At 46.2% G+C, this 27,138-nt stretch overlaps 1 protein-coding gene across 9 annotated transcripts; it reads right to left on the minus strand.

Moving 5' to 3' along the window:
* Positions 1-1,547: 1,547 nt before the first annotated feature.
* LOC129833296 (nucleosome-remodeling factor subunit BPTF-like) lies at positions 1,548-27,004 on the minus strand. Of its 9 annotated transcripts, none has more exons than XM_055897786.1 (31): positions 26,274-27,004; positions 23,722-24,544; positions 22,529-22,749; positions 19,234-19,431; positions 18,910-19,092; positions 17,075-17,275; positions 16,676-16,824; positions 16,007-16,362; positions 15,722-15,853; positions 15,250-15,379; positions 14,976-15,111; positions 14,517-14,834; positions 12,434-14,306; positions 12,115-12,239; positions 11,869-11,997; positions 11,431-11,581; positions 11,126-11,249; positions 10,567-10,786; positions 9,843-10,013; positions 9,077-9,219; positions 8,770-8,899; positions 8,226-8,467; positions 7,860-8,112; positions 6,431-7,721; positions 6,000-6,225; positions 5,288-5,562; positions 4,993-5,181; positions 4,702-4,894; positions 4,418-4,502; positions 3,976-4,162; positions 1,548-2,398 (listed from the first exon to the last, which is right to left on the minus strand). In XM_055897786.1, the coding sequence occupies exons 1-31, from the start codon at positions 26,749-26,751 to the stop codon at positions 2,362-2,364; spliced, it is 9,369 nt and encodes a 3,122-aa protein (XP_055753761.1). In that variant the 5' UTR covers positions 26,752-27,004; the 3' UTR covers positions 1,548-2,361. The 9 variants fall into 9 exon arrangements, with proteins under 9 accessions (XP_055753761.1, XP_055753760.1, XP_055753763.1 ...); XM_055897785.1 differs by having other exon boundaries at positions 18,910-19,095; XM_055897788.1 differs by having other exon boundaries at positions 1,548-3,426; positions 18,910-19,095.
* Between the last annotated feature and the right edge of the window lie 134 nt (positions 27,005-27,138).

Genomic DNA, 27,138 nt, shown 5'->3' on the forward strand with positions numbered 1-27,138 from the left:
CTGTGTGTGGAAAACAATATCTACATCTGATGCAATTCAAGGAGTGGTTTCAAACCGCCCAGAAGATACGCTTAAAATCAGAGAACCCAGACAACTAAAATCTGTTAAAATATATGGATAAACATTACACTGACTATTTTGTATCATGACCAATAATCAACATCAACCTCTGAATATAGCATTTACATGTGCTTCCGTATATGCATTACAATCCAGACATGAATGCCTGGAACTGGGGATAAAGGGTCACTGGACTCCTATCTGGTCATACCAGTCCTATTAATGGAAATTCAAATGATATAGATGCAGCTAGTTGATGAGATCATAAGGTCTTACCCATAACTGCCAATTAAATAATGTACAGTGCATTTTGTTACGTTATAGCCTTATTCTAAAATTGATTAAATTTGTTCTTTTTTTCTCACCAATCTACACACAATACCACATCATGACAAAGCAAAACAGGTTTTTAGAAATTTTTGCATATTTATTACAAATAAAAAACAAATACCTTACTTACATAAGTATTCAGACCCTTTGCTGTGAGAATCGATATTGAGCTTAGGTGCATCCTGTTTCCATTGATCATCCTTGAGATGTTTCCACAACTTGGAGTCCACCTGTGGTAAATTCAATTGATTGGACATGATTTGGAAAAGGCACACACTTGTCTATATAAGTTCCAACAAGTGACAGTGCATGTCAGAGCAAAAACCAAGCCATGAGGTTGAAGGAATTGTCTGTAGAGCGCTGGAGACAGAATTGTGTCGAGGCACAGATCTTGGGAAGGGTACCAAAAAATGTCTGCAGCATTGAAGGTCCACAAGAACAGTGGCCTTCATCATTTTTAAATGGAAGAAGTTTGGAACCACCAAGACTCTTCCTAGAGCTGGCTGCCCGGCCAAACGGAGCAATTGGGAGAGAAGGGCCTTGTACAGCAAAGTACAGAGATCCTTGATGGAGTCCTGAGTGCTCTGGAGCAGGTTCTTAGACTGAGGCGAAGGTTCACCTTCCAACTGGACGACTCTAAGCACACAGACAAGACAACGCAGGAGTGGCTCTGAATGTCCTTGAGTGGCCCAGCCAGAGCCCGAACTTGAACCCAATCGAACATCTCTGGAGACCTGAAAATAGCTCTGCAGCGACACTCCCCATCCAACCTGACAGAGCTTGAGGATCTCCAGAAACTCCCCAAATACAGGTGTGCCAAGCTAGTAGTGTCATACCCAAGAAGAGCCAAGGTTGTAATCACTGCCAAAAGGTGCTTCAAAAAGGACTGAGTAAAGGGTCTGAATACTTATGTAAATGTGATTTTTATTTTAATATTTTTTTTATACATTTGCTTAAATTCCTAAGCCTGTTTTTACCTTGTCATTATGGGGTATTGTGTGTATAGGAGAAACAACTATTTAATTCATTTTAGAATAAGGCTGTAATGTGGAAAAAGTCAAGGGGGTCTGAATACTTTGAATGCACTGTAAATGCTTTAGGGAAAAATATTTTCATGTCGCTAAAGCAATTTATTTCACAAAAGCATATGCCAACACTTTCAGTAGTGGAAGAGAGCTCAGTCTTCTCCATTTATTATGTTTAATATACATCAATCTCTTCAGCTGTAATACAAAAACAAAAATTCAAAATCTGACAAGTTTTACAAACAGGGCAGGATACCTTCAAATACATATTGTGTTTGTGTCATTACTGCTGGGCAATTAATACCAAATACTTTATTCCTTTCAGCATAGCTTGACTGAAACTCAAACTGTTAGTGTCCAGAAAGCTAGTAGGTCCAAACTCAAGCAAGTCTTTCCCAATGAGATGTATCTTTCACACCACCTCTAATAAAGTGATAGAAAGGGTATAGACACACAAGTGTCACTGTGCAATCTGATACACTGAGTGCAACTCAGCTCAACATTTTTCAACGTTCAAACAGGCGTCAAATGTTGTTATTTTTATGGGCATGGAAGCTTAAGCTTTTCTTAATTTCTTCAACTGGCTAGAGGGGTAACAAAGAATCAAATCAAGAACAAAAAAGGAAACGTGAGATCGCCAAAGAAAGTATTTTCTTCAAGGTAACCTTTTTCAGAAATGCCTTTATTCAAACCCTCCATTTTAACCCCTTGTCAAATGTCCATGTGGCAGAGGTGGGCAGGCAGCAGCTCCACCTGACAGTTCTGTGGGAGCAGCGCTGCTGGTCTTACAGGGAGAATCTTCCTTTGGGGGCTGAGTAGTGGGGCCCGAAGGAGGGAGAGGAGGTCACAAAGCACAGAAGCCAGGTCCCAACATGGATTAATAGTTCAGAATTTAACCCAATTCTCGCAGAGTGCATTTTTTTGTTGTTCAAATATGTGGTATATACTAAGAGGTCGAAGTCTGTAGTTTGTTGTTATGAGACCTATAGAATGTGGAAAAGGGGAACAGTTGAGAACCTTTAAAAATGCTTATGAATAGTTTAAACATACTGACACGAACAAAAAACAAACAAAACAATGATACAAAAAATGAATGCCATGGGGTCAGTAAGGAGATAGAGCAGCCATGTTGGTCTAATTCATTGGGAATGACTTAGTCAATGAAAATGGTGTTTCACGTCTACATCCTGAGGTACCTTCATGCAGTAAGGCATGGAGTCCAATATAGTTAAGCCGTGACATTTTATTTATTATTTTAAGTCTGTATAAATTCCTCTGACCATAGGCTCTCTTTGTTTTAACCATAAAATAATCCTTCACAAAAGGATTAAAAACCATACAATAATTATCTTATTTTAATCACTCAATTTAAAACATCCAAATAATAAATCAACCAGTAGTTGAGCTGTAATTTACCTACAAAACCTGTGCACTATATTAAAATCATGCCCATTCATTACGAATGCATGATATTTAAATCAGCTGAAAGAAAGCCATGAGGAAGAGAGGAACTTAATTTGATAAATATATAATAAAATATACAGCTTTACATGTGGTCCCAAATGTTGTTTTTATAATCTCCCTCTCCATGAATAACTAACTACAAATAAAAAATGCATTTCTGGGTGAAGCTTATTTACACATTTCTAAGTAAAAGCTTCCCTGACACTTATCTTGCTGATAATTGATACGATTTTAAATGGTAAAATTACCAAAATAATAGAGAAAAAGCATATCCCTTAAACTTGATTTGTAAGTGTCAACATGGCTGCCATTTTGTGATTGTCACGGAAGGCATCTTTGGAATTTGGCTTCTATAATTGCAAATGTACTTTTAAGCATGGTTTGTTTCACTGAAAGAACACTTGTTTGTGTGTTTATTTCTTTAAATCTTAAATAATCACACAGAATTTCCACTGTTTATGAAACAGCAAGTTCCATGATTCACTACTAGAGACCCCAGCATCCAGCTCAGACTCCAGCTATTACGTCAGACTTATGACATCACAATCTGCAAGAAAGAGAGAATGAGTGGCATAAATCAAATGCATGCGGTACAGGTGAAAGAGACACAAATGCAAGGTGATGCATGACACAGAAATGGAGCAAACATTAATGAAGCTCTATTGAAAACTATTGCAGGGAGGATGTCTGAGCTGAAGTCAGCCCTGTAGGCTTTGGTAAGACTGCATCCCTGTACCAAGCAGCCCACAAACCACGGCCAGGTCTGTGGGGAAGACCACAGCCAAAGTCAGGCTACTACAACACAAACGGACATGCCCAGAGAGTGCATGAGGCTAACTAGCATGACACGGATGCATGGTTTAATGAAAAAGAAAAGATTAAAAAGGATGTTCATGGGAAATTCTCAAAAGCAGATTCAATCAAAGTCACATGGAGTGTCATGAACATTATATGACTGACAAGCCATTACCCATGCCCTAATGTCAGATGAGACCATGGAAAGCAGAGGAGCATGACAAAGGGAGTCTTTTGTAACAGGAGACATGATGACAGGGCCTCTGAAGAGCTTTGGGAGTCATGAGAGCTCTGAACTTACCTGCTAGCTTTGAAACCTTTGAGCTTCTGTACAAAGAATGACTCCAGAACTTCGGCACACTGAAAGAAGGGGGAGTCGTTGGGGTTGTAGTAGCGGCAGTTGTCAAAGACTTTGGTCATGTCCGCCACAAACTCAGTGAGCTTGTTGTAACACCGTTTCTGTAATTTGTCTTCCATTGTGGAGAGGTCTGGGGATGAAACATAGAGAAGAGTGACCAAAGGTAAATGTCTTGGTCAATTATATTTTCTAAACTATCAACATAAACACTAGCCAAGTACACATTTTGTGTCTACTTTCCAACACATTCAAGATTACAATGTTTTTTCTAACAAGCATTTCGCTACACTCACATTAATATCTGCTAACCATGTGTATGTGACCAATAAAATGTAATAATAGCGACAGTCAATGACATTACAGTGATTTAGAGATCTGCCCTTACCCATCGGTTCCTTTATAACACCATAATAATCAGGAGCATCGTTGGGATCTACTGGTTCAAGGAACGGCCACGCCATTTTGTGAGCCTGTTAACAGAAAAATAGATGTTTCACTAGATTTACAACAGTGAGGTATACTGAAGTATGTTGAGAATGTAGTGCCCCAGACCAGAACACTGGTCCTGCAATGCAACGTTGTTTCATTTAATAATTTATTTTATTCAAGACAGGGTACATGATGTGACTCCCAACTCAGTAAAGACACTGAGACCACAGGCTTTCATACCTGTAAGGAGCGCAGGATTCTTCTTAAACCCTCGTAGTCCTTGTCGGTTAACGGTGTGAGGACCGTCATGGCGTCCTCCGTGGATTGACACTGCGGGCACACGTACTCGTCTATGTGGGTGGCCTCACTCTGCAGAATGCCCACACAGCGCCCGTGGTACCAATTCTGGCAACGGTCGCAGCCAATGTAAAACCTGGGAGAAAAGACATGGGAAGTACAGGTCAGGGATATTTGGACCTATAACATTCAGTTCACCCAAGCTATAACCTTATTAGTATTGTGTTATCATACTGTGTTTCATCATATGGCGTCCGGCAGATGCAGTACAGCTCCTCCGTGGTGCCCTCTGAGTCCTGTGAGTCCTGGCCCTGCTTGCAGCCATTACAGACGTAGTCATCCATCTTCTTGGCCTCCTTCTCCGTGATGCCCACACACGCACCGTGGAACCAGTTGGAGCACAGGTCACACCCAATGTAGAACCTGAAACCATGTGGACTTAAGTTCGACGTCTTTGACATACATGCTACAGTTCAGTTACATGTTCAGTGTTTCAATGGGAACCAGATATGGTGCATCCGTATCTTACTTGGCCTCGTCATAGGGCGTTTTACAGACACAGTACAGCTTCACTTCCTTCTTGTGATCCTTTGAGGTAGTGGATATCATCTTCTTCTTCTTGGGCTTCGTGGAGGACGAGTCCCTCTCGTCGTCCCTCTTGCGTTTGTGGGCGGAGGAGGACGAGGCCATGGTGGGGGAGAGGGATGAGGCCACCTGGGCTGTGGCAGCGGCTGCCTGAGAGGCTGCAGCTTGGGCCTTCTCCTTCTCCTTCCTCAACCTGCTGATGTCCCTCCTCAGCTCCTCCTGAGAGAGAGGACATAGGGGAAAGGAAGGAGAGAGAGACAGGGGAAAGGAAGGGGAGAGAGAGAGACAGGGGAAAGGAAGGGGAGAGAGAGAGAATGGTTGACAGTTGGTATCACAATGTAAGGAATTCCTGGGAAGTGGCCGCAATATTTCTCAACACATCCAATATCACACTTCTACACCCTACTGGAGCACAATACAGTGGCCTATGATGCAGAGGTGGCTATGGCTGTTAAGTTCATGTTTTAAGTATCCCTATATTTCTGTTATTACGGGGCTATCACTCAGTCAAGAGTGCGCATGCGCAGGAGGTCGTGGTCGTTGTTGGACCTAGCCTCGAGTGTGATGGCTACTTGTATTGTGTTCATATAGTATAGTAAACTTTGTTAAACTGGAACTTTGTCGTTGTGTCATTTCGAGTTAACAATGGCACTTACCTGAACCTCCAGCTGCAGCTCCTTGTCCAGTAGAGCCCTCTTCTTCAGGATCTCAGCCTTGAGCTGCTCTTTGTGCTTGAAGAGCAGAGCCGAGAGCTTGGTGGCATTCTGCTTGCTGCGTTTCTGCTCCACAGACTCCTCCTTCTTCCTCTTCTTAGCCGCCTGCTTCTCATCCTTGTCGATCTTGTCCAGGATGAACTTCATAACCTGGTTGCAGACGATTATTCTGCTCAGCAGGGGATAGAAGAAGGGAGGGCTTGTCAGACTCATCATGGAATCAGACAAAATACAACTAACACAAAATAGTTGGCGATTGTTGGTAGGATTAAGCATAATAAGGTTTTGGAACTGACAAATAGATAAAACATGTACTGTAATTCATATGAATGTCGTTATGTTAGGGTCATGTCTGTGAACAATGACCGCCATACCTCTGGTTCTCCTCCCGCTCTGCTGGAGTCATGGTCTTCCTCTGTTTCAGATTTTCTATCACAGCATTCTGCTTCATCACCACCTGTTTCTGGATGATGTCGCTGGGGCTGGAGGCCTGCAGGCTCTGCTCCCTTTTGGCCTCCTGCTGCTTCTTCTTCTGCTGCTGCTCTCTGAGCTGCTGGATCCTCTGCAGGTGGTCCTGCACGCTGGCCGTCTGGATGGTCACCACGTTCTGGATCTGGTGTGCCTGCACCTGGCCTCCTGCCTGCTGGATCTGGATAGGCAGCTGCAGCTTGATCTGCTGGGGCACCGCCCCACCCTGCTGGGCCTGGAGCTGGGCCGCAACGTGGGTCTGGATGGTGCCCAGCACCTGGACCTGCTGCTGCAGCCCCGGCACTGTGATCAGCTGGGGTTGGTGGTGGAGCTGCAGCTGCTGCTGGGGCCTGATCTGAGCCGGAACCTGGGGCTGGAGTTGAGCATGGGCCTGAATGGGCCTCACTGTGGCCTGGGTGACAGAGGGGGAGACCGAGAGAGTCTTCATATGGACCGGTTGTGGAGAGGTTGGGATCTGGGCTATCTGCTGGATGGGTAATGCAGTTGGGGACTGGAGGGGGATGTGGACTTGAGTCTGAGGAGGTTGAGTCTGATGTGTGGACACTGGAGGGGGGGCAGGAACGAGGGCAGGGGGCTGGACTGGAGTGATAGCCTGTTGAGGAGGCTGGACTGGAGCGATAGCCTGTTGAGGGGGCTGGACTGGAGCGATAGCCTGTTGAGGGGGCTGGACTGGAACGATAGCCTGTTGAGGGGGCTGGACTGGAGCGATAGCCTGTTGAGGGGGCTGGACTGGAGCGATAGCCTGTTGAGGGGGCTGGACTGGAGCGATAGCCTGTTGAGGGGGCAGGACTGGAGCGATAGCCTGTTGAGGGGGCTGGACTGGAGCGATAGCCTGTTGAGGGGGCTGGACTGGAGCGATAGCCTGTTGAGGGGGCAGGACTGGAGCGATAGCCTGTTGAGGGGGCTGGACTGGAGCGATAGCCTGTTGAGGGGGCTGGACTGGAGCCATAGCCTGTTGAGGGGGCTGGACACGAGCGATAGCCTGTTGAGGGGGCTGGACACGAGCGATAGCCTGTTGAGGGGGCTGGACACGAGCGATAGCCTGTTGAGGGGGCTGGACACGAGCGATAGCCTGTTGAGGGGGCTGGACACGAGCGATAGCCTGTTGAGGGGGCTGGACTGGTGGTGCCGGTGCTTGAGAGATGGCGGGAGTCTGAACCGGAGGCTGAGACAGTGCTGCAACAGAGGAGAGAGAGACAGCAGCACAGTATTAACACATCTACACAAACTAGAGACAAATCCAAATGAACATTCTAATTCACAATTCTGCAAAGCCTTGTGTACAATGCTTGTTGAAGTGGCCTGGCCTCATACCTGGCCCTGAGGGTGTTGTTGTGGTGGCTGTGACGGGTGTGACAGCAGCACTGGTCGTGGTGGCGGGGTTGGGGACATGGGCTGTTGCCCCTGGGGTGAAGAGGAAGCGCTGCACCTGGCCGTTGGGCATGGCAGCCTGCATGAGCTGCTGCCCAGGGCCTGGGATGACTGTCACCCCCTGGGGGATGACCTGCAGCTGGCCTGTGGTTTGGCCCTGTCCCTGGATTACTACTGTGAGACCCTGGTTCCCTCCCTGGAACACACAGACACACACAGTCAGACATATAAACACACAGAGAATACATCCAACAGGAGTGTGAGAGTATGTGTGAAAGTAGGTGTAAAAGAGAGCAGGTGGCTTCTCACCTGTGCCCCCTGCGTTAGCTGGGTGAGCTGGGCCAGGGTGAGTTTGACCTGGCCCTGCTGTGGTCGGCCGCCTTGGGGGGTGGATGTTGATGGGGACTGCCCGGAGGCCGGGGTGACAGGACGGGGGGACGGGGCGGCACCCAGCATCCTCTGGCCTGCGCTGGTCTGCACAGGGCTGGCACTGGAAACTGCTGTGGAGACAGGTTGGCCCCGGATGATCTGAGTCACCACCTGCTGCTGGCCTAGACGACAGACAGTGAGGCAGACAAACGGACACACAAGTAGCCTTAAATAAGAAAAGTGCATGGGACAGTCCCAAGACAAATCAGGCGGCTTATCATGAATGAATTGACTGGAGGTCATACATAAAGTTAACATCGGAGGACTACCAATACAGCTCGAAATATAGTATCCATCCGAATAAAATGAATACGTATAAACATATCAACACAAAGCAATGTTGCCGACTGTCTGTAATGTGCATGTTGAGGAGTGAGCAGAGCCATGCAGCCACAGGTTGGGAGGCGGCAGAGGAGAGACCTACTGGCTGGTAGAATACCTTGTTGCATCATCAAGGGGGTTCTGATGATGGTTTTTCCCATGGTGGTGCCCTGCTGCAGGGGCGATCGGATCACCGTCATGCCCGGACGGATCTGGGCTCCGGTGGAAATGACCTGGGCCAAAGAAACAAAACACAAATAAATGACACTGTACACATGATTATGCTAATTTAACTACATTCCAATTAAGATTATAACTCAAAGAAAGAGCAGGGGAGAGCATAAGAGGGAAAAAGACAGAGCAATAATATGTGAGAGAGGGATAGATCTGTTTGGATGTCTATTCTCTACCGGCTGAGTGGTGGTTGAGGTGGAGGTGTTGGGTCTGATGTTGATGGTTGCGTTGCGGTTCTGGAATGAGGAGTATGTCCGCTGGTTGCCTGGGGTACTGGATGGAATAATGCCCAGGACATTCTGCTGGACTTGCACCATACCTGTGACGGAGAGGGACTGTGTTAAGCAGTATGAATTCACTACAAGTAGATCAACAGTGGGGTGTTGAACCTCAATAATGAGATTTACAACAAGTCATGAGCGTTCCTTGTTAAACGCTCATGGAACTAGGAATTCAGTTTGCCAAAGAAATACTAGGTTGAATCACATCTCCAAATATACTGGCAAGTCACAGCCATCAGTGGGAGAAATTTCACCTGCCCCTCTTGCAGATGACCTGGATAGACTGTATTGATCAAGCAGAACAGGTCCTTTGTGTTGAGACTGTCTGGGACGCAGCCAGACACCGTAAGGAAGCTTCCATTGGATCAATAATCTGACCGACAGGACAGCCATTACTGTGTCTGTTACTGAGCGAGACAGACAGGGCATCCCAGGGGTCCTCCTTCCTGGAATGTTCTTGTATAAATCAGTGGCATTTTCTACGTATTAGGGCAGCCAGCACACTCAAACCAAAAGCAACACCTCAAAGCCCCTCAAAGGTTCCACTGGGGTGAGATGGTTCATGGTTTTGCTGAGTGGGGGTAGGCCTGTTGAGTGGGGGTAGGCCTGGTCAATGCGATCATAGCGGCTAAAACCTTACAGACGGCAAGGTCATCCATACCTCCTTGTGTGGTTGGCATGTTGACTGTAACAATCTTGCTGTTGGCCGGAATGGATAGCTTGGCGGTGATGACCTGGCCAGCCATGGTCACCGGGCTGGCAGAGATCTGGAACGTTTGTCCAGAGGTGGTGACCATGCTGTTGGCCACGGTGGCCCGTGAGCAGGGGGAGGCTGCAAGACACACCCCACCTGCAGTCACACACCGTGTGCAAGTGCAACCACAACAGCCAGGGTGTATAGCAGTGGTGTCCACTAGGGGTCCTTCCCCCCCAGCTTTGATTCAAACAAAGCCGTTGCATAATGCTTTTTGGACTGATTATGATCCTGAAACTTTTTTCTAGGAGTCAAAAGTTGTAAAGGTTTTTAGAATTCCCTTTCCCAGCCGAATACCTGACTGGGTTTCGGATACAGGAAGTGGACACCACTGGCCATTAAGGCATTTTAACATACCGTAAATATCTATCAAAATAGGTCAAATGAAAAAAGAAGAATCCAAACACTAAAATTATCTATGTTGTTGTAACAGTTTGACATCCACGAGTGAACTTCAATGGCCACCATTAAAAAGTGAATGGGGAACGAAAATGCCTTCTGACCAAAAACATGGAAATATGAAAAATAATATTTCAACACTGCTACCAAGGATCACTATCAACTTAAAACACACCCCCACAGTAGCCACTGCCATGATTTTGTATGAGCAGCTAGTCGTCACCAAACTCACCTGGACTACCCTGGCCCTGCTTGACCCAGGAAGCAAACGACTGATGGAAGTTCTTGTTCTGCTGGAATGTGACAGGTGTCCCCAGCTTGGTGGCCAGGACCAGTTTAGTCCCCGGGGTGACCTGGCTGGTCAGGGATGCCGGAGTGCCAGAGGCTGAGGTTGTAGGGGTGCTGGTGGGGGTGGAGGTGGTGGCACCAGGCTTCTGTTGCTCCAACCGTTTCTACAACGCAAAGGTTCAGATGCTAAACCTATGCTAAACCACATAGAAACACCAAACTCATTGGAAAGTGGAGGCCGGAGTAAAAGACTGTGAGTACAGAGTGAACATGTCTCATCTGAATAATACATAACATAACTTCCAATACACATTTGTAATCGCACATGGTTTAAAAGGACAATTATTTGGATCAAAACCAACCCAAACAGAGGCCCTTGAAATGTCCTAGCTCCCAGTGTTTAGTGTTTGTGCCCCCCCCAGGTTTGGGCTGAGGGGGGGGTGGATTGTAGGGAGGCTAGGTGTCACCATAGTGCAAGGTGAAAACATGTCCGATCTTCCCACCTGCTGAGCAGCCAATCTCTGGTGCTTTAGCTGAGCCTCCAATTGGGCCTTGGCCTCCTCTGTTGTCTTCAGCGTTCTACTAACCTTAGCCTGGTCTGCAGCCTGGGCCTTCTCCCTCTCTACCCTGTGACCACAAGAGGACAAGCCAGTTAGTCATACTACATCCAATGACAACAAACCTGGGCAGGGTTACAACAAGACATCTTGAGGGAAGTATAGGTTCAAAGGTCACATAATATCAAGCAGTACAGCAGCTTATTCTCTCCAGCCCCAGCAACAAGGCTAAGGACAGTCCACCTGCTCACCTTTCTGAAAAGGCTCTGATCTCCCAGATCTCCAACTCCTCCTCGGCCACCCACGTCTCTAAGACGATGGGCCCAGTCTGCTTGGCCGGCTCAGGCTTCTTTGGCCTCAGAGCGCTGGAGCGCAGGCCTTTCCTCTGGGGAGTGGGAGTTTCTACCCAGGAGGACAGAGAACGGATGAGGTAGAGAATGAGGTAAAGGGGAAAACGACATCTGTCAATTAATGTCATCCTTTCTATTGTGGGATAAACAACTTTCTCAAACTCCATATTTTCACTTACATTGCAAAGGATTTGCCTACTCAGGTACTTGAGAGAGAACACTAGAAGGAGGTGAGGAACAAGCTGAGCAAGGCAATCCAAAGCAAAGATTCATGAGACCACTATAAGATTGTGACAGCGTGATCCTAAGAGAATTTGGGATGCAGTTTCATCCTTTTACCTTTGGGAGCATCGGTAACGCCAACGGGGCAGATGATCTTCCTGATGCAGTATTCAGACCGGATGCCGTGCGGCCCCACATCTCGCCGCTTGATGATCTCTGTTGTGGTGATTGCCGTCTCCGAGGATTCTGGGGAAAGCAGAAAGGAAATATGTCCGTTTGAAATGGTGCCTCATCTTCAAATTGAGAGACAGGAAGGAGAAGGGCAGAGAGAGGTAGAGGAGGGTAGGATTGCTGTGCACACACCTGTGCGGGTGGTTCCTACAGCAGGGGAGGGCTTGACAGCCATGTCATCCCACCTCAGGCAGGCCCAGAGCAGCCGCAGCATCAGACTGACCCCCGCCAGAGACTTCACAGTCTGGAGACGGTATCTGCATAGGCGACCCAAATCAGTGAGTGTTATCAAAACAACCTTTAACCAAACAGCTATATGGACAAATGTACATGGTTCCATGTTCTCAATGGTTTTAGCCCAAGTATTGTTGTCTTTCTGTGTTTTCATTTCAGTGCACGGCATATGAGGTGTCCACTGCGTGAATGGCAGCCTAATGGCTAAGTGACTAACCTCCACGTGATTCCAAAGGTGGGTCTGGGGGAGGGATAGGGCCAGATGTCCATGGCTGGCTTGGCGTTGTAGTTGAAGATGGGTACCTCTCTGATGCCCCCTCTCCTCGCCAGCTTCTTCAGGTCATCATTAGGCAGTACAAAGATGCTCTTCTTGCTACTCTTGGTGACAAACTTGCGGTAAGAGGGGAGGGCCGTGCCAGAGCGGGTCTTCTTGGAGCGGGAGAACTTTAGCAGCCGGACACGGTCACTGGTGGAGTACTCCTTACTGACTGTCATGGAGGTGACTGAAGAGCCTGAGGGGCCAGATTTGGCATCTGTCAACGTTGCAGTGACAACAGTCTTGGTCTCCTCGGAGACGGCGGCCCCGAGGGTCGGGGAGCTGACCCTGGTGACGGTGGTCTTGGTCATGGTGGTGAGGGTGGACACAGCACTGCTCTCTGCAGCAGGCGTCACTGCAGGCTTAGTGCTGCTGGAGACCTCGGCTATCTGCACCGTGCGAGACTCTGTTGACATGGTGGTAGTAGTGGTTGTGGTGACTTGGGTGATGGTCTTCAGCACCCCAGTACTGCTACTGCTGTTCTCTGTGGTGTTGTTACTCAAGCTGATCTTATTGGATGCCGTCTGCCCAATCTCCATTGGCTCAGACTTGGTGCTGTTGCTTACCGTGGGAACACCAGTGGGAGGCCCTAACATTGACGACGTGACGGAGTCTGCCACCCTGTCGCCATTATTCTCCAGTCTGGCAACCTTCTGAGGTGGCAGATAGAAAGGTTGTGGTGTCCGAGCCTGACTCTCTACGTCCGCCAAGGCTGGGCTGGTGGCTAACACAGTGTTGTTGACCTTTAACCCGTCCTGAGAGAGAGTACCGTTCATAATGGATTTTACAGGCTCCTTCACTGGCAGTGTTTTGATCTCACCCTCTAACGTCTGGAGCATGACCTTGGTGTCCACATTGTTGGCCAGGTCTAAGTGCATCTTTGAGTCTACAGGAGCCTTGGTGTCAACAGCGTCTTTCCCGTTCACCTGCACTAAATGTTGTTTGCTTTGGTCTACGTCCATGCTTTCTATCTCCCTCTGTCCATTACCTTGCTCTGTCTCCTCATAACCTTGCTTCCTACCATTTTCTCCTGCTATCGTCACTTCTGCCCTGGGAGGTTTAGCCGCACCTAAAGCCGATTCTACAGATGTCAAATTGACTTTGTTGTTGAGGTCTATGCTTTTCTGGGAGCCTCCATTCAGCTCTGTTTGAGATAACGCATCCCCACCATTGCCCTGAACGCTGCTCTCATGGTTGGCCAACCCTGTGGTGTTGAGGTTGGGGCCTGTGGCTCTTGCTGTCTGGGGCTTCCAGGTGGAGCCTAATCTGACGTCTAGATTATCTGTCTCTCCTGAGGGCTGGGATTTCACTGGCTGCTCCTGGTCAAAGTCAAGCCTTTTAACAATTGTGTCTTTAACTACTGAGTCTGCTTGTCCCTCAGCTTTCAGACTAGTGCACGGTGTCACTGCTAACTTGTCTGCTGTAGAAGCTTCAGTCTTGATGGTGGTGGGAGTCCCTGTATTAACTTTCTCCTTGGAGACTGTGTGTTTGGCCAGGGCTGACTGCTGTTTGAGGCGCTCTAGCCTCTGCTTCTCCTCCAGGGTGAACTGTTTCACTCTGCGCTCCAGCAGCCCGTCGAGCTTGGACGTCTTCACCTTCTTCTTGTAGGCCGTACGGAGCTGGAAGCCCTCGCTGACGTTCACCACATCCCAGTTGAATGGGCGGACAGGTGGCTTGGCCTCAGAGTCCTCCTGCTTAGGTTCTTCTTCCTCCCCGGGCTCCTCCTTCACAGCAGGGTCAGTCAGTGACGAGAGGCATTTGCTGTCCACTATACCTAAAAGAGAGAGAACTCAATGAATGATATTAGCCAAGAAATGCAAACTGTGAGACCTGAAAGACAGCTGCTAAGTACCAGATGAATATAGAACACAGCCAATCATTGTAAGAATGGGGAAAATACCAAATGTCATCTAATAAAATGTCTTATTCAGATAAACTGCAGGGGACCCTCTTTGTTTATTGATGAAAAGTAATATCATTGTACCTTTTTCCTCACCGAGACAGGTGTCTGGTGGACTAGAGTCAACATCCATCTTGTCCTCAGTCTTCTCCTCCACCTGATCATCTTTCTTCTCCTCCACCTTCTCTGTGATATTTTTCTCTTCCTTCTCTTTCAGAGTCTGCCCCTCTCCTGGTGAAGTGCTCCCAGATGACTCCATGGTGGAGGTTTCCTCCTTGTCTTTTTCTTCAGTAATTGGAGTAGACTCTTCTTTTGCCTGGGTTTCAGTGCTTGTTGGTGCTTTGGGCAAACATTTTAGTTTGTTTGGGCTGGATGTTGCATTTTCTTTGCCAGTTTTAGCTGCTGTAGGGAGATTTAAATGAAAACACATGAAGCACCTAATTTATACTGAGGCATGCTGGAGCCAAATTTTCAGCTTGAGTGCCCTTGATCATCATCAGTGAGATAAGACAGAGATAATATGTGTACAGAAGAAACACTTACCTTCGAGTGCTTTGCGGTAGTTGACGTTGGTGTTCCCTGGTAGCCTGGGAACAAAGCGATGGACGTGAGTCTTACTGACCCAGCTCCAGCCCCCATACCCAGTTACTCTGTACTCCTCCCCCTTCTGCTTCCACACCTTACACACAGAGAGCAAGAACCAGTTAGATAAAAGATTACACAATCGCATACAAAACATGGGATGATTAAGTTGTCAGACATCATGCAGTCATAAAAGCCCAAACAGGACTTGAGAGGAAAGTGAACCCAGATTTACCTGGTGTTTGATGGGGATGGTGTACTTCACCCAGGTGGCCTGCTGCATAGTCTCCTCATCCTCCAGTTTTTTCTCTCTCTTTTTCCCCTTCTCTTTCTCCTCCCGCTCCATGGAGGTCATGCGATGGAGCCTGAAGGGAGGGGGGAGAATGAAAAAAAAGACATAAAAACGGCAAGGTGACTCTGGCTTGTTTAGTCAGGGCCCCATTATCTTCAACAATGAACCTCCTCTCACTCATGGGAAAAGCGTCAGCTACTCTGCATACACTGCCCACACCACTACAGACCTCTGCACTGAAGAGAGGTGAACAGAATGCTTCATAATCAGCAGAGCAGTGAAGCAATATAATTAATTCAGTTTAGCATTGTACACTAGACCGCAGAGAGCAAGATGAGTTGGGTCGATGTGCTATGACTCAAAACTCAATTCAGCAATTAATTAAGTCCTTTGATTCACAACCGATGTCTCTTACCTGGTGTGTCCAAGCGCATCTTTCCAGACAGGCAGCATGACCACTGGTTTGATGGCACACTCCATGATGGCCAGCGCCAAGGCAAACTCCCGAGCCTTACTGCACATCTGCACCGCTTTAATCCAGTTTGTCCTGTAAAATCCCAAACCCACAACCTCACTATATGGCAAAACATGATTTCACACATGACCTTATCAGTCAATAATATTCCATTTCTCCATTGTGTGAAACAGTTCTGAACCCCACTTTCCTATGCCATAGTAAGTAGTCTGTTCTGGAGCCTACCTGTGCGAGGCCCAGTTTGGGTGCAGGAAGGGGGCGGGGACATTGGTCTCCAGCTGGATGATGGTGAGCCGCAGGGTGGATATGGTCAGCACCTTGGAGCCGTGGATGGAGCCGTTCCACTTAAAATCCCCGGCGGGGGTTAGGCTGAACTTATGGGAGAGGTGGCGGCGCTTGTCGTGGTCCTCACGATGCTGGTGCTTGTTGAGGCCCAGTGTGTTGGTGCTGAACTGGTTGTGGTAGACTCGGAACTTGCCCTCCTGGCCCAGCTTGAAGAAGTTGTTCAGGTTGCCCTTCGCCGTCAATTCGTTCTTCACAGTAGCCAGACGAGCCACTTCACTCTCAGAGCTGGGAGATGTCTAATGGAGAGACACACAGGGAGATATATATACTGAGCTGAATAGAGACACAGCTAAGAAGAGAGACATCGTTTCCATAGGGATTTGGCAATTGGGAGACTACCGGCAGTTCAATTAACTGTGTAACATTGTGTAATAAAGAAGTGAGTCGATGTGGAACAGAGGACTGGATTTCAGTCTAGATGATTGAAAATATAGCAGGACAATCCATTTAATCCTGCTAAGGCTGCCTTCTCCTAATGTGAGAGACTAGGCTGTGGGTGAAATTCCACAGATGACAGAAGGTTAACACAATGTCTGGTCGGTGTCTCACCTCCTTGCTGTCCCTGGGTGTAGGGCTGCCATCTCCCTGGGTCTTCTGCTGGCTCAGCTTGCTGTCCGGGTTACGCAGACGAGTCACTATGCGATTGTTAGTCCGTCCAGACACTGACCACTCACCATTCCCACTCTCCTTGCCTTCACCTGCGAGCAACAGAACACATCATTAAGATCAGTGATGATTAATTAAAATAGAGAAGTCAATCCTGAATAAAGGATTCATGATTAATTGGGCCAAAAACCAGCACAGTGGAGGCAATGTTCAATGATACAAACAGTATCTCTAATGTCACTTGGTAGTCAAGGCCCTTAACAGTTGAATGAGTCAGGGCATGCATCAGTAACAGAGTGCCTCCAGAGGCCTGAGTGTATGGATGGTATGGCAACGGCGTACCCGTGTCATCCTGGCTGGTGATGGAGGACTGAGAGGACCTGTCAGCGAGGTTTGGCTCTTCAGGCCTCCTGAGGACCCCAGGCGCTGAGACGTGGCTGCTGTTGCTGTTCTCGTCTCCAGGGTGTGGTGGTGTGGGAGTAGGCTGGCACTGGGCAGAGGGGTCCTCCTCTCCATGGGACTCTGAGTCTACAGGCTTATCATCTGGGGAGGAGGAGAGGATTGAACAGTGAGAAGCTGAGCAGCACAAACTCCTTAGGCTCCCTTTGTGTGAAAACATGCATCACCAGGCACTAGCTGTCTATACTGACAAAGTATTGCAAATGATGACGGCAATGCAGAGCAAACACGTATAAACAATTGTAAAAAACAGAATGCTTTTGGCTTGATTCCTTCCCTGCCTCACCTGTTCCTTAATGATCATGCAGACTTAACATAACACCAGGGAAATGCTTAATCAGTGAGTCTGAGCAAGAATTTGCACTTCAGCAGTCCAGGCTAACAGATAAGGCTAAAAACCACAGTGCAACAACACAAGCAGTGCAAAACGCGGCTGCAGAACCAAATTAAGAAAGATATTGTGTATCTGAGCTGTGGGTTAAAATGGCCCTGCTGTATATACTGCACTGAGGTAGCAGGTGGAAGGTTCAGACAGGCAGCCAGGCTTTCGTTTCCGCTAAAGGAACGGAGGCCAATTTCCCCAATGAATTGGGGTGAGAATAAGAGGCTGGTTGTGACAGACTTAGCGTGGTGGGCGCTGCCTGCCAGGGATGCTGCTGCCGAAACGCCATTATCTGAGAACAAGTTTTCAGTGTGTGGACCAGACAATGCACCGCATCAGGATCCGGCTAACACAATGAATGCATTGAGAAAATAGAACATGTAAGCAATGGACAAGGTGACTAGAATAACAACTGGCTACACTTACAGCCTCCTGAGCACTGCTCAGCCTTGCATGCTGAACACTACACAAGACAATGGAACACAAAATAGATGGCAAGAGCACAAGATCCCACAAAAAGGCACAATGCATCTGTGGAAGGAAGAAAATAACCAGGCAGATCTCGATCATATAAAGATGGATGTTAGACAAATTCTTGGAAAAGAAAACCACAGAAATAAAGGGATACAATAATGGGCTATCTAAACGTTACATAAGCAGATGTGAAAAGCAAAGTGCTTTAAGGAGTAAGAAAATACTTAAGACAAAATATGTTTATTCCTGAAGGATAATGATCTCAGTAAGTCAGCAACAGCGGTCAGATTAATGAGTGATACTGAGGTGAGCAGTACTGTGGCAGAGTAGAGCCCCCTCTGTTACACTCATTACTCTGAACTGGGCGACTAAGTGAAGGCTGCCCAACAGAGTCCACTCACTCTGTTAGTAATCCATGTATTGAATTAGTAGACAGTAGATAACCAGAAAGGCATACTGTGTAAGCGTGTTGCAGCCATTCAAGACACTCTCCTCCTCAAAGGAAGCTATGACTTAGCTTTAATGGTCCAAGAGCACTCTTTAGTAGACTTTCTACCAAACACAGCCAATAATCAAATCAACAAATGGTCACATTGAGCAGCAGCCAACCAGCATGAAGATCATCATCTAGCCAAGAAGCAGCAGCAGCAAAAAGCCTGTAACAGTGACTCCAAAGCAATGCACCCTGTGACAGCAATCACATCACATTAAGCACAACTACAGTATGGAGGATGCTTTCAGACAGCCAGAGCACGAGACCGATGATGATGGATGCACACATGCACAGCCACAGCAAGGTGTGATAAGGAGGAGAGGCTGGGAGGAGAGATGCGGATTGCTGGGCGCTTTCTCCATCATGTACCTGGCCTCTCCTGCTCAGGCTCCATGGAGGCCTCCCCACTCTCCCTGCTCTCAGAGACGGCAGAGCAGGACACCTCAGCAGGCTTATGGGGTTCATGTCTAGGGAGAGTGCCGTCCTGGGTGGACGAGCCAGGCTTAGGGAGGTGGACGGTGGTGTTCTCTTCTCCAGCAGGGGGAGCTGCAACTGCTGTGAAACATACAAGACTCACTCTGGATCTTTAACACACAACAGCCTCACCAGATTAACAAAAAGACGTAGCCATCCTCAAAAAGCTACATGAAAGATGCATCCAGAAAAGGACTTCATAGGCAATACACAACTCACATAGAAGAGCAACTCCAGTCTTCCCTTGTGAGCTTGCGTCCTCTTTATACTCGGGGTCTTGGAGCTCTCTGTGGTCTGGTAGTGGAGAGCAGTGTGTGGGCGTCTCTTCCTCTATCTTGGTGGTGTCTGTAGTGGCCTTCTCTGCCTGCTCCGCTGCTCGCCGTTCCTGCCTGCCCTGCACACGCTCCAGGATCTCATCTACACAAACAACAACACAGCTGATAAACAAATGGCCAACACCCACACACCATGCTAGGTCTGTTAGACCAGAGACTACGTTTCAACTTTATGTGTAAATCAGTAGGTCTACATGTTGTTTATCACATTATTATGTAAATCAGTAGGTCGACATGTTGTTTACCACATTATTATGTTAATCAGTAGGTCTACATGTTGTTTACCACATTATTATGTAAATCAGTAGGTCGACATGTTGTTTACCACATTATTATGTAAATCAGTAGGTCGACATGTTGTTTACCACATTATTATGTAAATCAGTAGGTCGACATGTTGTTTACCACATTATTATGTTAATCAGTAGGTCTACATGTTGTTTACCACATTATTATGTAAATCAGTAGGTCGACATGTTGTTTACCACATTATTATGTAAATCAGTAGGTCGACATGTTGTTTACCACATTATTATGTAAATCAGTAGGTCTACATGTTGTTTACCACATTATTATGTAAATCAGTAGGGCTACATGTTGTTTATCACATTATTATGTAAATCAGTAGGTTTACATGTTGTTTACCACATTATTATGTAAATCAGTAGGTCTACATGTTGTTTATCACATTATTATGTAAATCAGTAGGGCTACATGCTGTTTACCACATTATTATGTAAATCAGTAGCGCTACATGTTGTTTACCACATTATTATGTAAATCAGTAGGGCTATATGCTGTTTACCACATTATTATGTAAATCAGTATGTCTACATGTTGTTTACCACATTATTATGTAAATCAGTAGGGCTACATGCTGTTTACCACATTATTATGTAAATCAGTAGGTCTACATGTTGTTTACCACATTATTATGTAAATCAGTAGGTCTACATGTTGTTTACCACATTATTATGTAAATCAGTAGGGCTACATGCTGTTTACCACATTATTATGTAAATCAGTAGGGCTACATGCAGTAGGGCGGCACACAATTGGCCCAGCGTCGTCCTCGTTAGGGGAGGGTTTGGCCGGGGGGGCTTTACTTGGCTCATCACGCTCTAGCAACTCCTTGTGGCGTGCCGGGTGCCTGCAGGCTGACCTCGGTCATCAGGTGAACTGTGTTTCCTCCGACACATTGGTGTGGCTGGCTTCCGGGTTAAGCGGGCGGGAGTTTAGAAGCGCGGTTTGACGGGACATGTTTTGGAGGATGCATGACTCGACCTTTTCCCCCCAAGTCCGTTGGCGATTTGAAGCGATGAGACAAGATTGAAATTGGGGAGAAAAAGGGGGTAAAATACAACAACTAAAAATACAAGGGGATGTGTCAAGTAGCTAATTCCTAACCAGAGAAGCTATACTAGACAATAAGAAATGGAATGGAGTTGTTTGGCTCACAATAGCCCTAGCCTGTTTGTTGAAATGATGCCTTTATATTACAGGATGGCGTCACAAATATAATGGAGTCAAACCATAATTGCTTTCCAATATTGCTCTCCTACACATTTTGAAACAATATAAAACCAGCTGGTAAAATTGCAATTGGAAAGTAACATAGGCCTATGTATAATGCTTGTAACAGTGTCAAGATCATCCTGTCACTCAGTTAACCCCTTCCATCCTAGTTCTCATAGAAGCAGTCACTCACCTTCAGAGAACAACCACACAAACATTTCAATCTTACAGATTGCTAATACACCTTCTAGCACTACTTGAGACTGTGTGAAGAATAAGTGCAAACGGCTTGTGACCGGTAATAATAACCAAGTCACAACACGTATGATCACCAGCACAGTTAAATACCAATATAGTTAGCCATTGGCAGCTAAAACCAAGAACAACTCATCAGAACCCATGTCAGTGAGTCACTCCTGATTTGCTGTCTCTACTATTGTTCCCTGAAACGCAACAGTGGGTCAACGCTCCGGAGATGACATTAATGAAACTGCTGTCTGAGCACTAAAAGCAAGAGAGTGGTGGATCAATAATGTGTTCTATGATGATATGGTATAAAATATCTCCCCATAAAAGGCAGACAGAAAGATTCCAATCTTAATTCAGGGAAATAGATCTAACAAAAAAAGAGGAGGACAGTCAGCAGAAAGCATTATGCCTGTGAAAATATCCTGGGTCACAGAAGAAGATGAAAAATGAAATCAGTTTCAATTCCCCACCTGCCAACGGTTCATAACTGAGGTTTTCATAGGGAGAGAAAAAGGTGTCTCCACAAAGGGAGGATGAAGCAGTAGGCTTCTGAAGAGGATAAAATACCAGCAAGGCACATTCATCACTACAGATGGTACAGGTGGAACAAGACAGGAGAGAAAAGACTCTGCATTGAGAAAATCTACGTCATCTTTGGAATATCTGTCAAAGAAAGTCCTCATTGTCTAACAATTGAGGAGACTGATCCCAAAACAGTACAACTAGAACCAAGCAAGCTTACCATATAAAGCTTGGTTTGTGTAAACTATGAAATCTAGTGGTCAGGAAATGCACAAACAAAGGAAGGCTCTATAACAAACAAGGAGGAGTAGAGTAGCCACACAGAGAAACCAACACCGGTTTAAAACCAACCTTCTCCCTTCGATGGAAATAAGAAAAACGCTGTTTGCATGATAAGTAGAAAGGCTGAGAGAGAAAGGGGAATAGCAACATCTATGATGTTTGATGCTTTTTTATTGTCACATACAGTGGGCAGGTGCAGTGAAATGTGTTGTTTTACAGGGTCAGCCATAGTAGTACAGCACCTCTGGAGCAAATGAGAGTTAAGTGCCTTGCTAAGAGCACAGACTGATTTTTCACCTTATCGTCTCGGGTATTTGAACCAGCGACCTTTCGGTTACTGACCCAGCGCTCTAACCGCTAGGCTACCTGTGGCCCTCTGACAGTTCTAATACATCAACCATCCTAAACATACTTCAGCACGAGGGAGAATGTACTGTCCTCACCAGGGATGTATTGGAATGTAATTGCACAGGAGCTACACAACATGTAGCCTAGGGGTCATCATTGACATTTCTATATTGACAATGCATAGAAGCCATGGCCCAGCTAAAAATGCTTCAGTGTGACAGACAGTGATTCAGAGCATCCAGCAGGTGGCTGTCTAGCCTTACCGTTGGCTGCCGTGAGGAAGGCCTTGTTGTTGCCGCGGGCCTTGTTGGTGAGGTCCTCAGTGATGTCCATGTGAGTGTGCACCTCCTCTCTCATCTCTTCGAGGACGGCACACAGGTCGTTTTCCCAGTACTCCTTGTCTAGACACTCTATCAGTTCTCCCAGCTGGACCTTTGTGCTGTAGTACCAGATCTTCTTCTTCTCATGCTCCCCGTCCTCCTCACTGGAATAACAGGTCAACAACCATTATTAGAGTTGTGACAAATAAGATGGAATATAATTGACAATTAGTTTGTTTATAAAAACAGGTTCAAGGACCTTAATGAATAGGTCATGAGATGGCATCATTGTATGGCATATAATGCTGCATGAGGCATTGTTAACCGGGACAGAAAGATATCTTAACTTCAAAGGAAAATCAACACTGAATGCACATTGGCAATAAGCTTAAATTCCATTCGAACGCATGTTGTTTTTCAGCCCCCTTATTCCTATTTATTTGCCTCTCGCAAGAGAGACCAAGCAATTGTGAAGACATGTTCAAATGGAGGAGGCAACATGATGAACAAGTGGATACTCCAGCAGCAGTTCAGTAAACTCTCAGGGGGGCTATGGCATCACAGCACAGGAGTTTCACCCTAACTAAGGGCACAATTAACAATCACAGCACCCTCGCTGCGCTGGCTGATGTCTCAAACCGCCACTAATGATCCCTCTGGGACACAGCTTGTCAGATACATCCCACTCTTCAGATTGAGTCATCATTGAAATCAGCTACATTTTTAACACGCAGTAAATGTTTAATCCAGGCTGCTTCTACATGAATATGGGTGATTACCAGCAACATCCAGCTACTAAAATTCAAGTTAAAAAATATATGTTCCAAGTAGAAATCAGCCCTCCCTGGCAATCTGTGTTTACATAGTGTTCAGCAACAAAATGTGTATTATTCTATCCACAAGACATGACTGATGTTATTCCAAGCAATTCAGCACTGGAAAAAACAACTAAATAATTCTGAAGGCAATCAAATAACTTGTTTTCAAGAACCTCAAGGACATACATCCACTCTCTGACTACATCACAAAACACAATGTATCACTCAGGTGAGATCACTCAGTATGGTATGGAGATGGTGCATAATATTGTTGAAGTCACAACAAGGGAAGTGGGGCGGGGGCCAGTAATTACTTACACAATTATCCTTCGGTTTAGGAACCAGTATTGCCTCCGGTGGCGGTCGTAGCCGATGGGCTCCTGGCGGATGTAGGGTTTGCTCTTCTGCATCTCTGTCACACAGTCTGTGACCCCGGGCACCTTGTGTGCCACGCAGATCTCACACTGCCATTCGTCCTCCGGCACCTCTACCAGCGGCGGCTTCACACACTCCAGGTGGTAGACTGCAGAGCAGGTCTCACAGCACAGCAGGTCCCCCAATCTGTGGCACACCCTGCAGTGGTCATCATACTGCACCACCCCCTCTGACATCAACTCCTCACGGGCGATGTTGGTGGTGAGGAACTGATCCACCAAGAACTGCAGCACCTTGATCTTACTGTCCAGAGGGCCGTAGGGGTAGTCCTCCACCTCCTGGTAGGGAAGGACATGGTGGTACTCCTGGTCGCTCTCGCAGTAGGCACGGACCACCTCGGGCCACGTCATACCATCAATGAAGTAGAGGGTGGAGTTGACGCTGTCCTTGAGGTCAGCAGGACCGAACGTGGTGTTGGAGGTGTCCTCTTCACGCAGGATGGCCTTCAGCAGGGCAGTGTGGGTCTCTGCCATCAGCGTGCACTGCTCCTGGCCTACCAGCGCAGCACAGAAGTCCTCAAAGCGGAAGGGAGAGAGCCGCAGCACCGTGCTGAAGTTGCGCAGGACCTCGTAGATGGAGGACACGTTGAGCAGTTCCTCGCTGGGCACCGTGAGGTCCTTAGAGGTTCTGGGCAGCTCCAGAGGAGGGATCTCCTTTTCCTCAAAGATGGGCGAGCGAGGGCAGTGCACCCGCGTCCTCTTCCGCCCTGCCAGACAGAGAGAGCAGTGAGAGTCTTTAAATCACATAGATTATGGCAAACTAAAACTGAAATTGCATTCTGTAAATCATACATAAAACCCAGACAAAGCAGAATTACATTGTCTCAAGGGCTTAAATCATCGATTAATGAAAATTCAAAGCAACAAGTTGAGGACAGGATTTACACAAATTAAAAAATGTTAGCCGTGGCCATGTAAAAGGAGAGTTCGCAAGTGTCTCTGAAATCTACTGCCACAGAAATATGTTTGATTCTTTATATTGGTGTCAGGTCCGCTTTAAACAAATCAAGTCGTGGACTTGGCGAAACACTACACCAACTCAAAGTTGGCAAGGGTATTAAACCCAGGAACCAAGAAAATTGAGAGGGGTTATATTATTGCAATTGTGAAAGTCAAGAACAGCAATTTAACACAATGGACATTCCCTTCAATGTAAAAAATTACTTCTTAAAATGGGTCTAATCCAAACACTGTGATAACGTTTTGCAACAGCAACATAACCATTACTTTTCTGATATTCTACAGATATGTTTTGTATCTTTCTTACATTAATTTGTAAGATACTGGCAAACATACTTTCCAGAAATAATAATGAACTTTAATATAATCTAAATTGTAACTTCTATCTATTGTGTAAGAAAATGTGCATCAAAAGTGTGTTGAAACAAATAACTTCTGCATTTAATTTCCAAAGTTTATAACATGTGATGATATTAAATAGTACAGATATTAATTTAACATTGAAATTAATAATTCCATTATGTATTTTGGGGAATGTAAAACATTATTGTGCTGCATCACTGAAAATTCTTCCTCACATAGTTACAACTGGTGAAATTGAGGGCGCTTATTTTCAAAACAATGGGCCACATGGTACCCTGTCCTGTCATTAGCTCGAGCTGATGTGGATTACTAGCAAGCTAGCTGGGTCCTCCTGGACAAGAGCACAAGCCCATGACATTGCTAACTAGCAAGCTTGAAGAACTCATCTGCTTCTCAGCTGTGAAAATATGCTGGATATGAGAAGCTAATGATAAGTAAGAGTGGGTTAAAGAAAAACCCCAAGTTAATTAAGTCTCATTCAATTTAAAGACACATTTGACAAAGTATTTAACTAGCTAACGTTAGCTAGACATGCTAAGTAGCTATTCTCCTGCAAGGAAATGATGCATCATCAAGTGTTGTTTTATAATACGAAACACTCCAGTTATTAGTGTATGTTACTCACTCTGGAATGTTAATATAATGTTGTTGGTCATTTTAGTTGTTTCTAAATGATAAATCTGCATTCACAGCTGTTTAGCAGGTTCAGGCATTAGCTTGTTAGCCTAGCTTGCTAACGTTAGATAAGGTATGTTATAACTACCTAGCTATTGCAATAACCAAGTCAGCTCCAAAACTAGCAAACACAAGTATAATAACATCTCGCACAATACTGTTAGTTAAAGATGTTTCAGAATTAAAAAATGTGCAATTCGGCTCTCGTGCACTGCCTAGATCGCTAAATGCAAAGCTTTCATTCCATCATCAACAATTTTGAACTCAAACTAGGCCTGTTTTTATACACAGTCAGTGCATTCTCCATTTTGAACAATACAGCTTCCTGCACTATAAGAACTAATGCTAATGAAAATACGCCCAGACAAATTCTAATTAGTTACAATGTCATTGTTTTCTAACATTCTCTAAGCCACTTGATCAATATTGCGGTTTTACCCGGAGTGCTGCCATGAGTGCTCTGACTCCGAAAGCTGCTTTCAGTACAGTAGCTGGCATCATCATCCTCCTCGAGTATTTCCTCAAGCGGGTCTGACTCCTCGTTGAGGGCCTCTTCTTCCTCGTCTGTTATCGTCTCTTCCTCTATCAACTCGTCCTCCTCAGATCTCAAACTCACAGCATCATCATCTTCATCACTTTCATGATCATCATAAACCACAGATCTAGCGATTGACCGTCTGCCCCTAGTACCTCTGCCACCACCACCTCTGCCTCTTCCCCTACCGCGAGATGATCCCACTTTTCTCCTGCCCCTCGATGAAGAGTTATTTCCCCTCTTGGGACTCTCAAAATCGACCTCGGCACTACCTCTCCCCTTTGCCCTCAACTCCCTCCTGGGTCTCAAGCCACGCTCCGGCTCGGATGAAGGCTCCTGCATCCGCAGGGTTTTGGGCGGCCTGCCTCTTTTCCCCCTCATTATATATAAAAGCTATTATTTTCTATTTCAATTTCTGCGTTTATTTAGCCTTCACAGAACCCAGAAAAACGGGTACCGCCAGAAAGCTTGATTTGCGTAGATTCCAAAGAAGTAGTCCCGTAAAGCCCCGGTCTCGGTTTACGTGAGAAAGCTCAAAACGAATAGTTGGCGTCCCGCTTCTGATCGGTCGCAGCCGCCATTTTTCTTCCTCTCCGACTACTGAAAACAGACCGAAGGCCCAGTGCTGAAGTCACGTGGTGACTGTTCTTCCAGTACAGTAGACCTGAACAGGCAAAGGGATTTGTATATACATTGTGTCATTGCACTCTGAACTGAAGTTTGCAATTATTGCCGAATTGCAACAACAACAAAAATACCGAAATTATG

The sequence above is a fragment of the Salvelinus fontinalis genome, chromosome 34 (genome assembly GCF_029448725.1).
Source record: "Salvelinus fontinalis isolate EN_2023a chromosome 34, ASM2944872v1, whole genome shotgun sequence".
Classification (NCBI taxonomy): Eukaryota; Metazoa; Chordata; class Actinopteri; order Salmoniformes; family Salmonidae; genus Salvelinus; species Salvelinus fontinalis.

Coding starts and splice junctions, on each gene's coding strand:
- LOC129833296 (XM_055897785.1), bottom strand. CDS start 26,751: ATGAGGGGGAAAAGAGGCAGGCCGCCCAAAACCCTGCGGATGCAGGAG. Junction 17,276..18,909: donor GCCTGAGCAGGAGAGGCCAG/GTACATGATGGA, acceptor CCTCCTCCCCAG/ATGATAAGCCTGTAGACTCA. Junction 6,226..6,430: donor GAGCGGGAGGAGAACCAGAG/GTATGGCGGTCA, acceptor CCTGCTGAGCAG/AATAATCGTCTGCAACCAGG.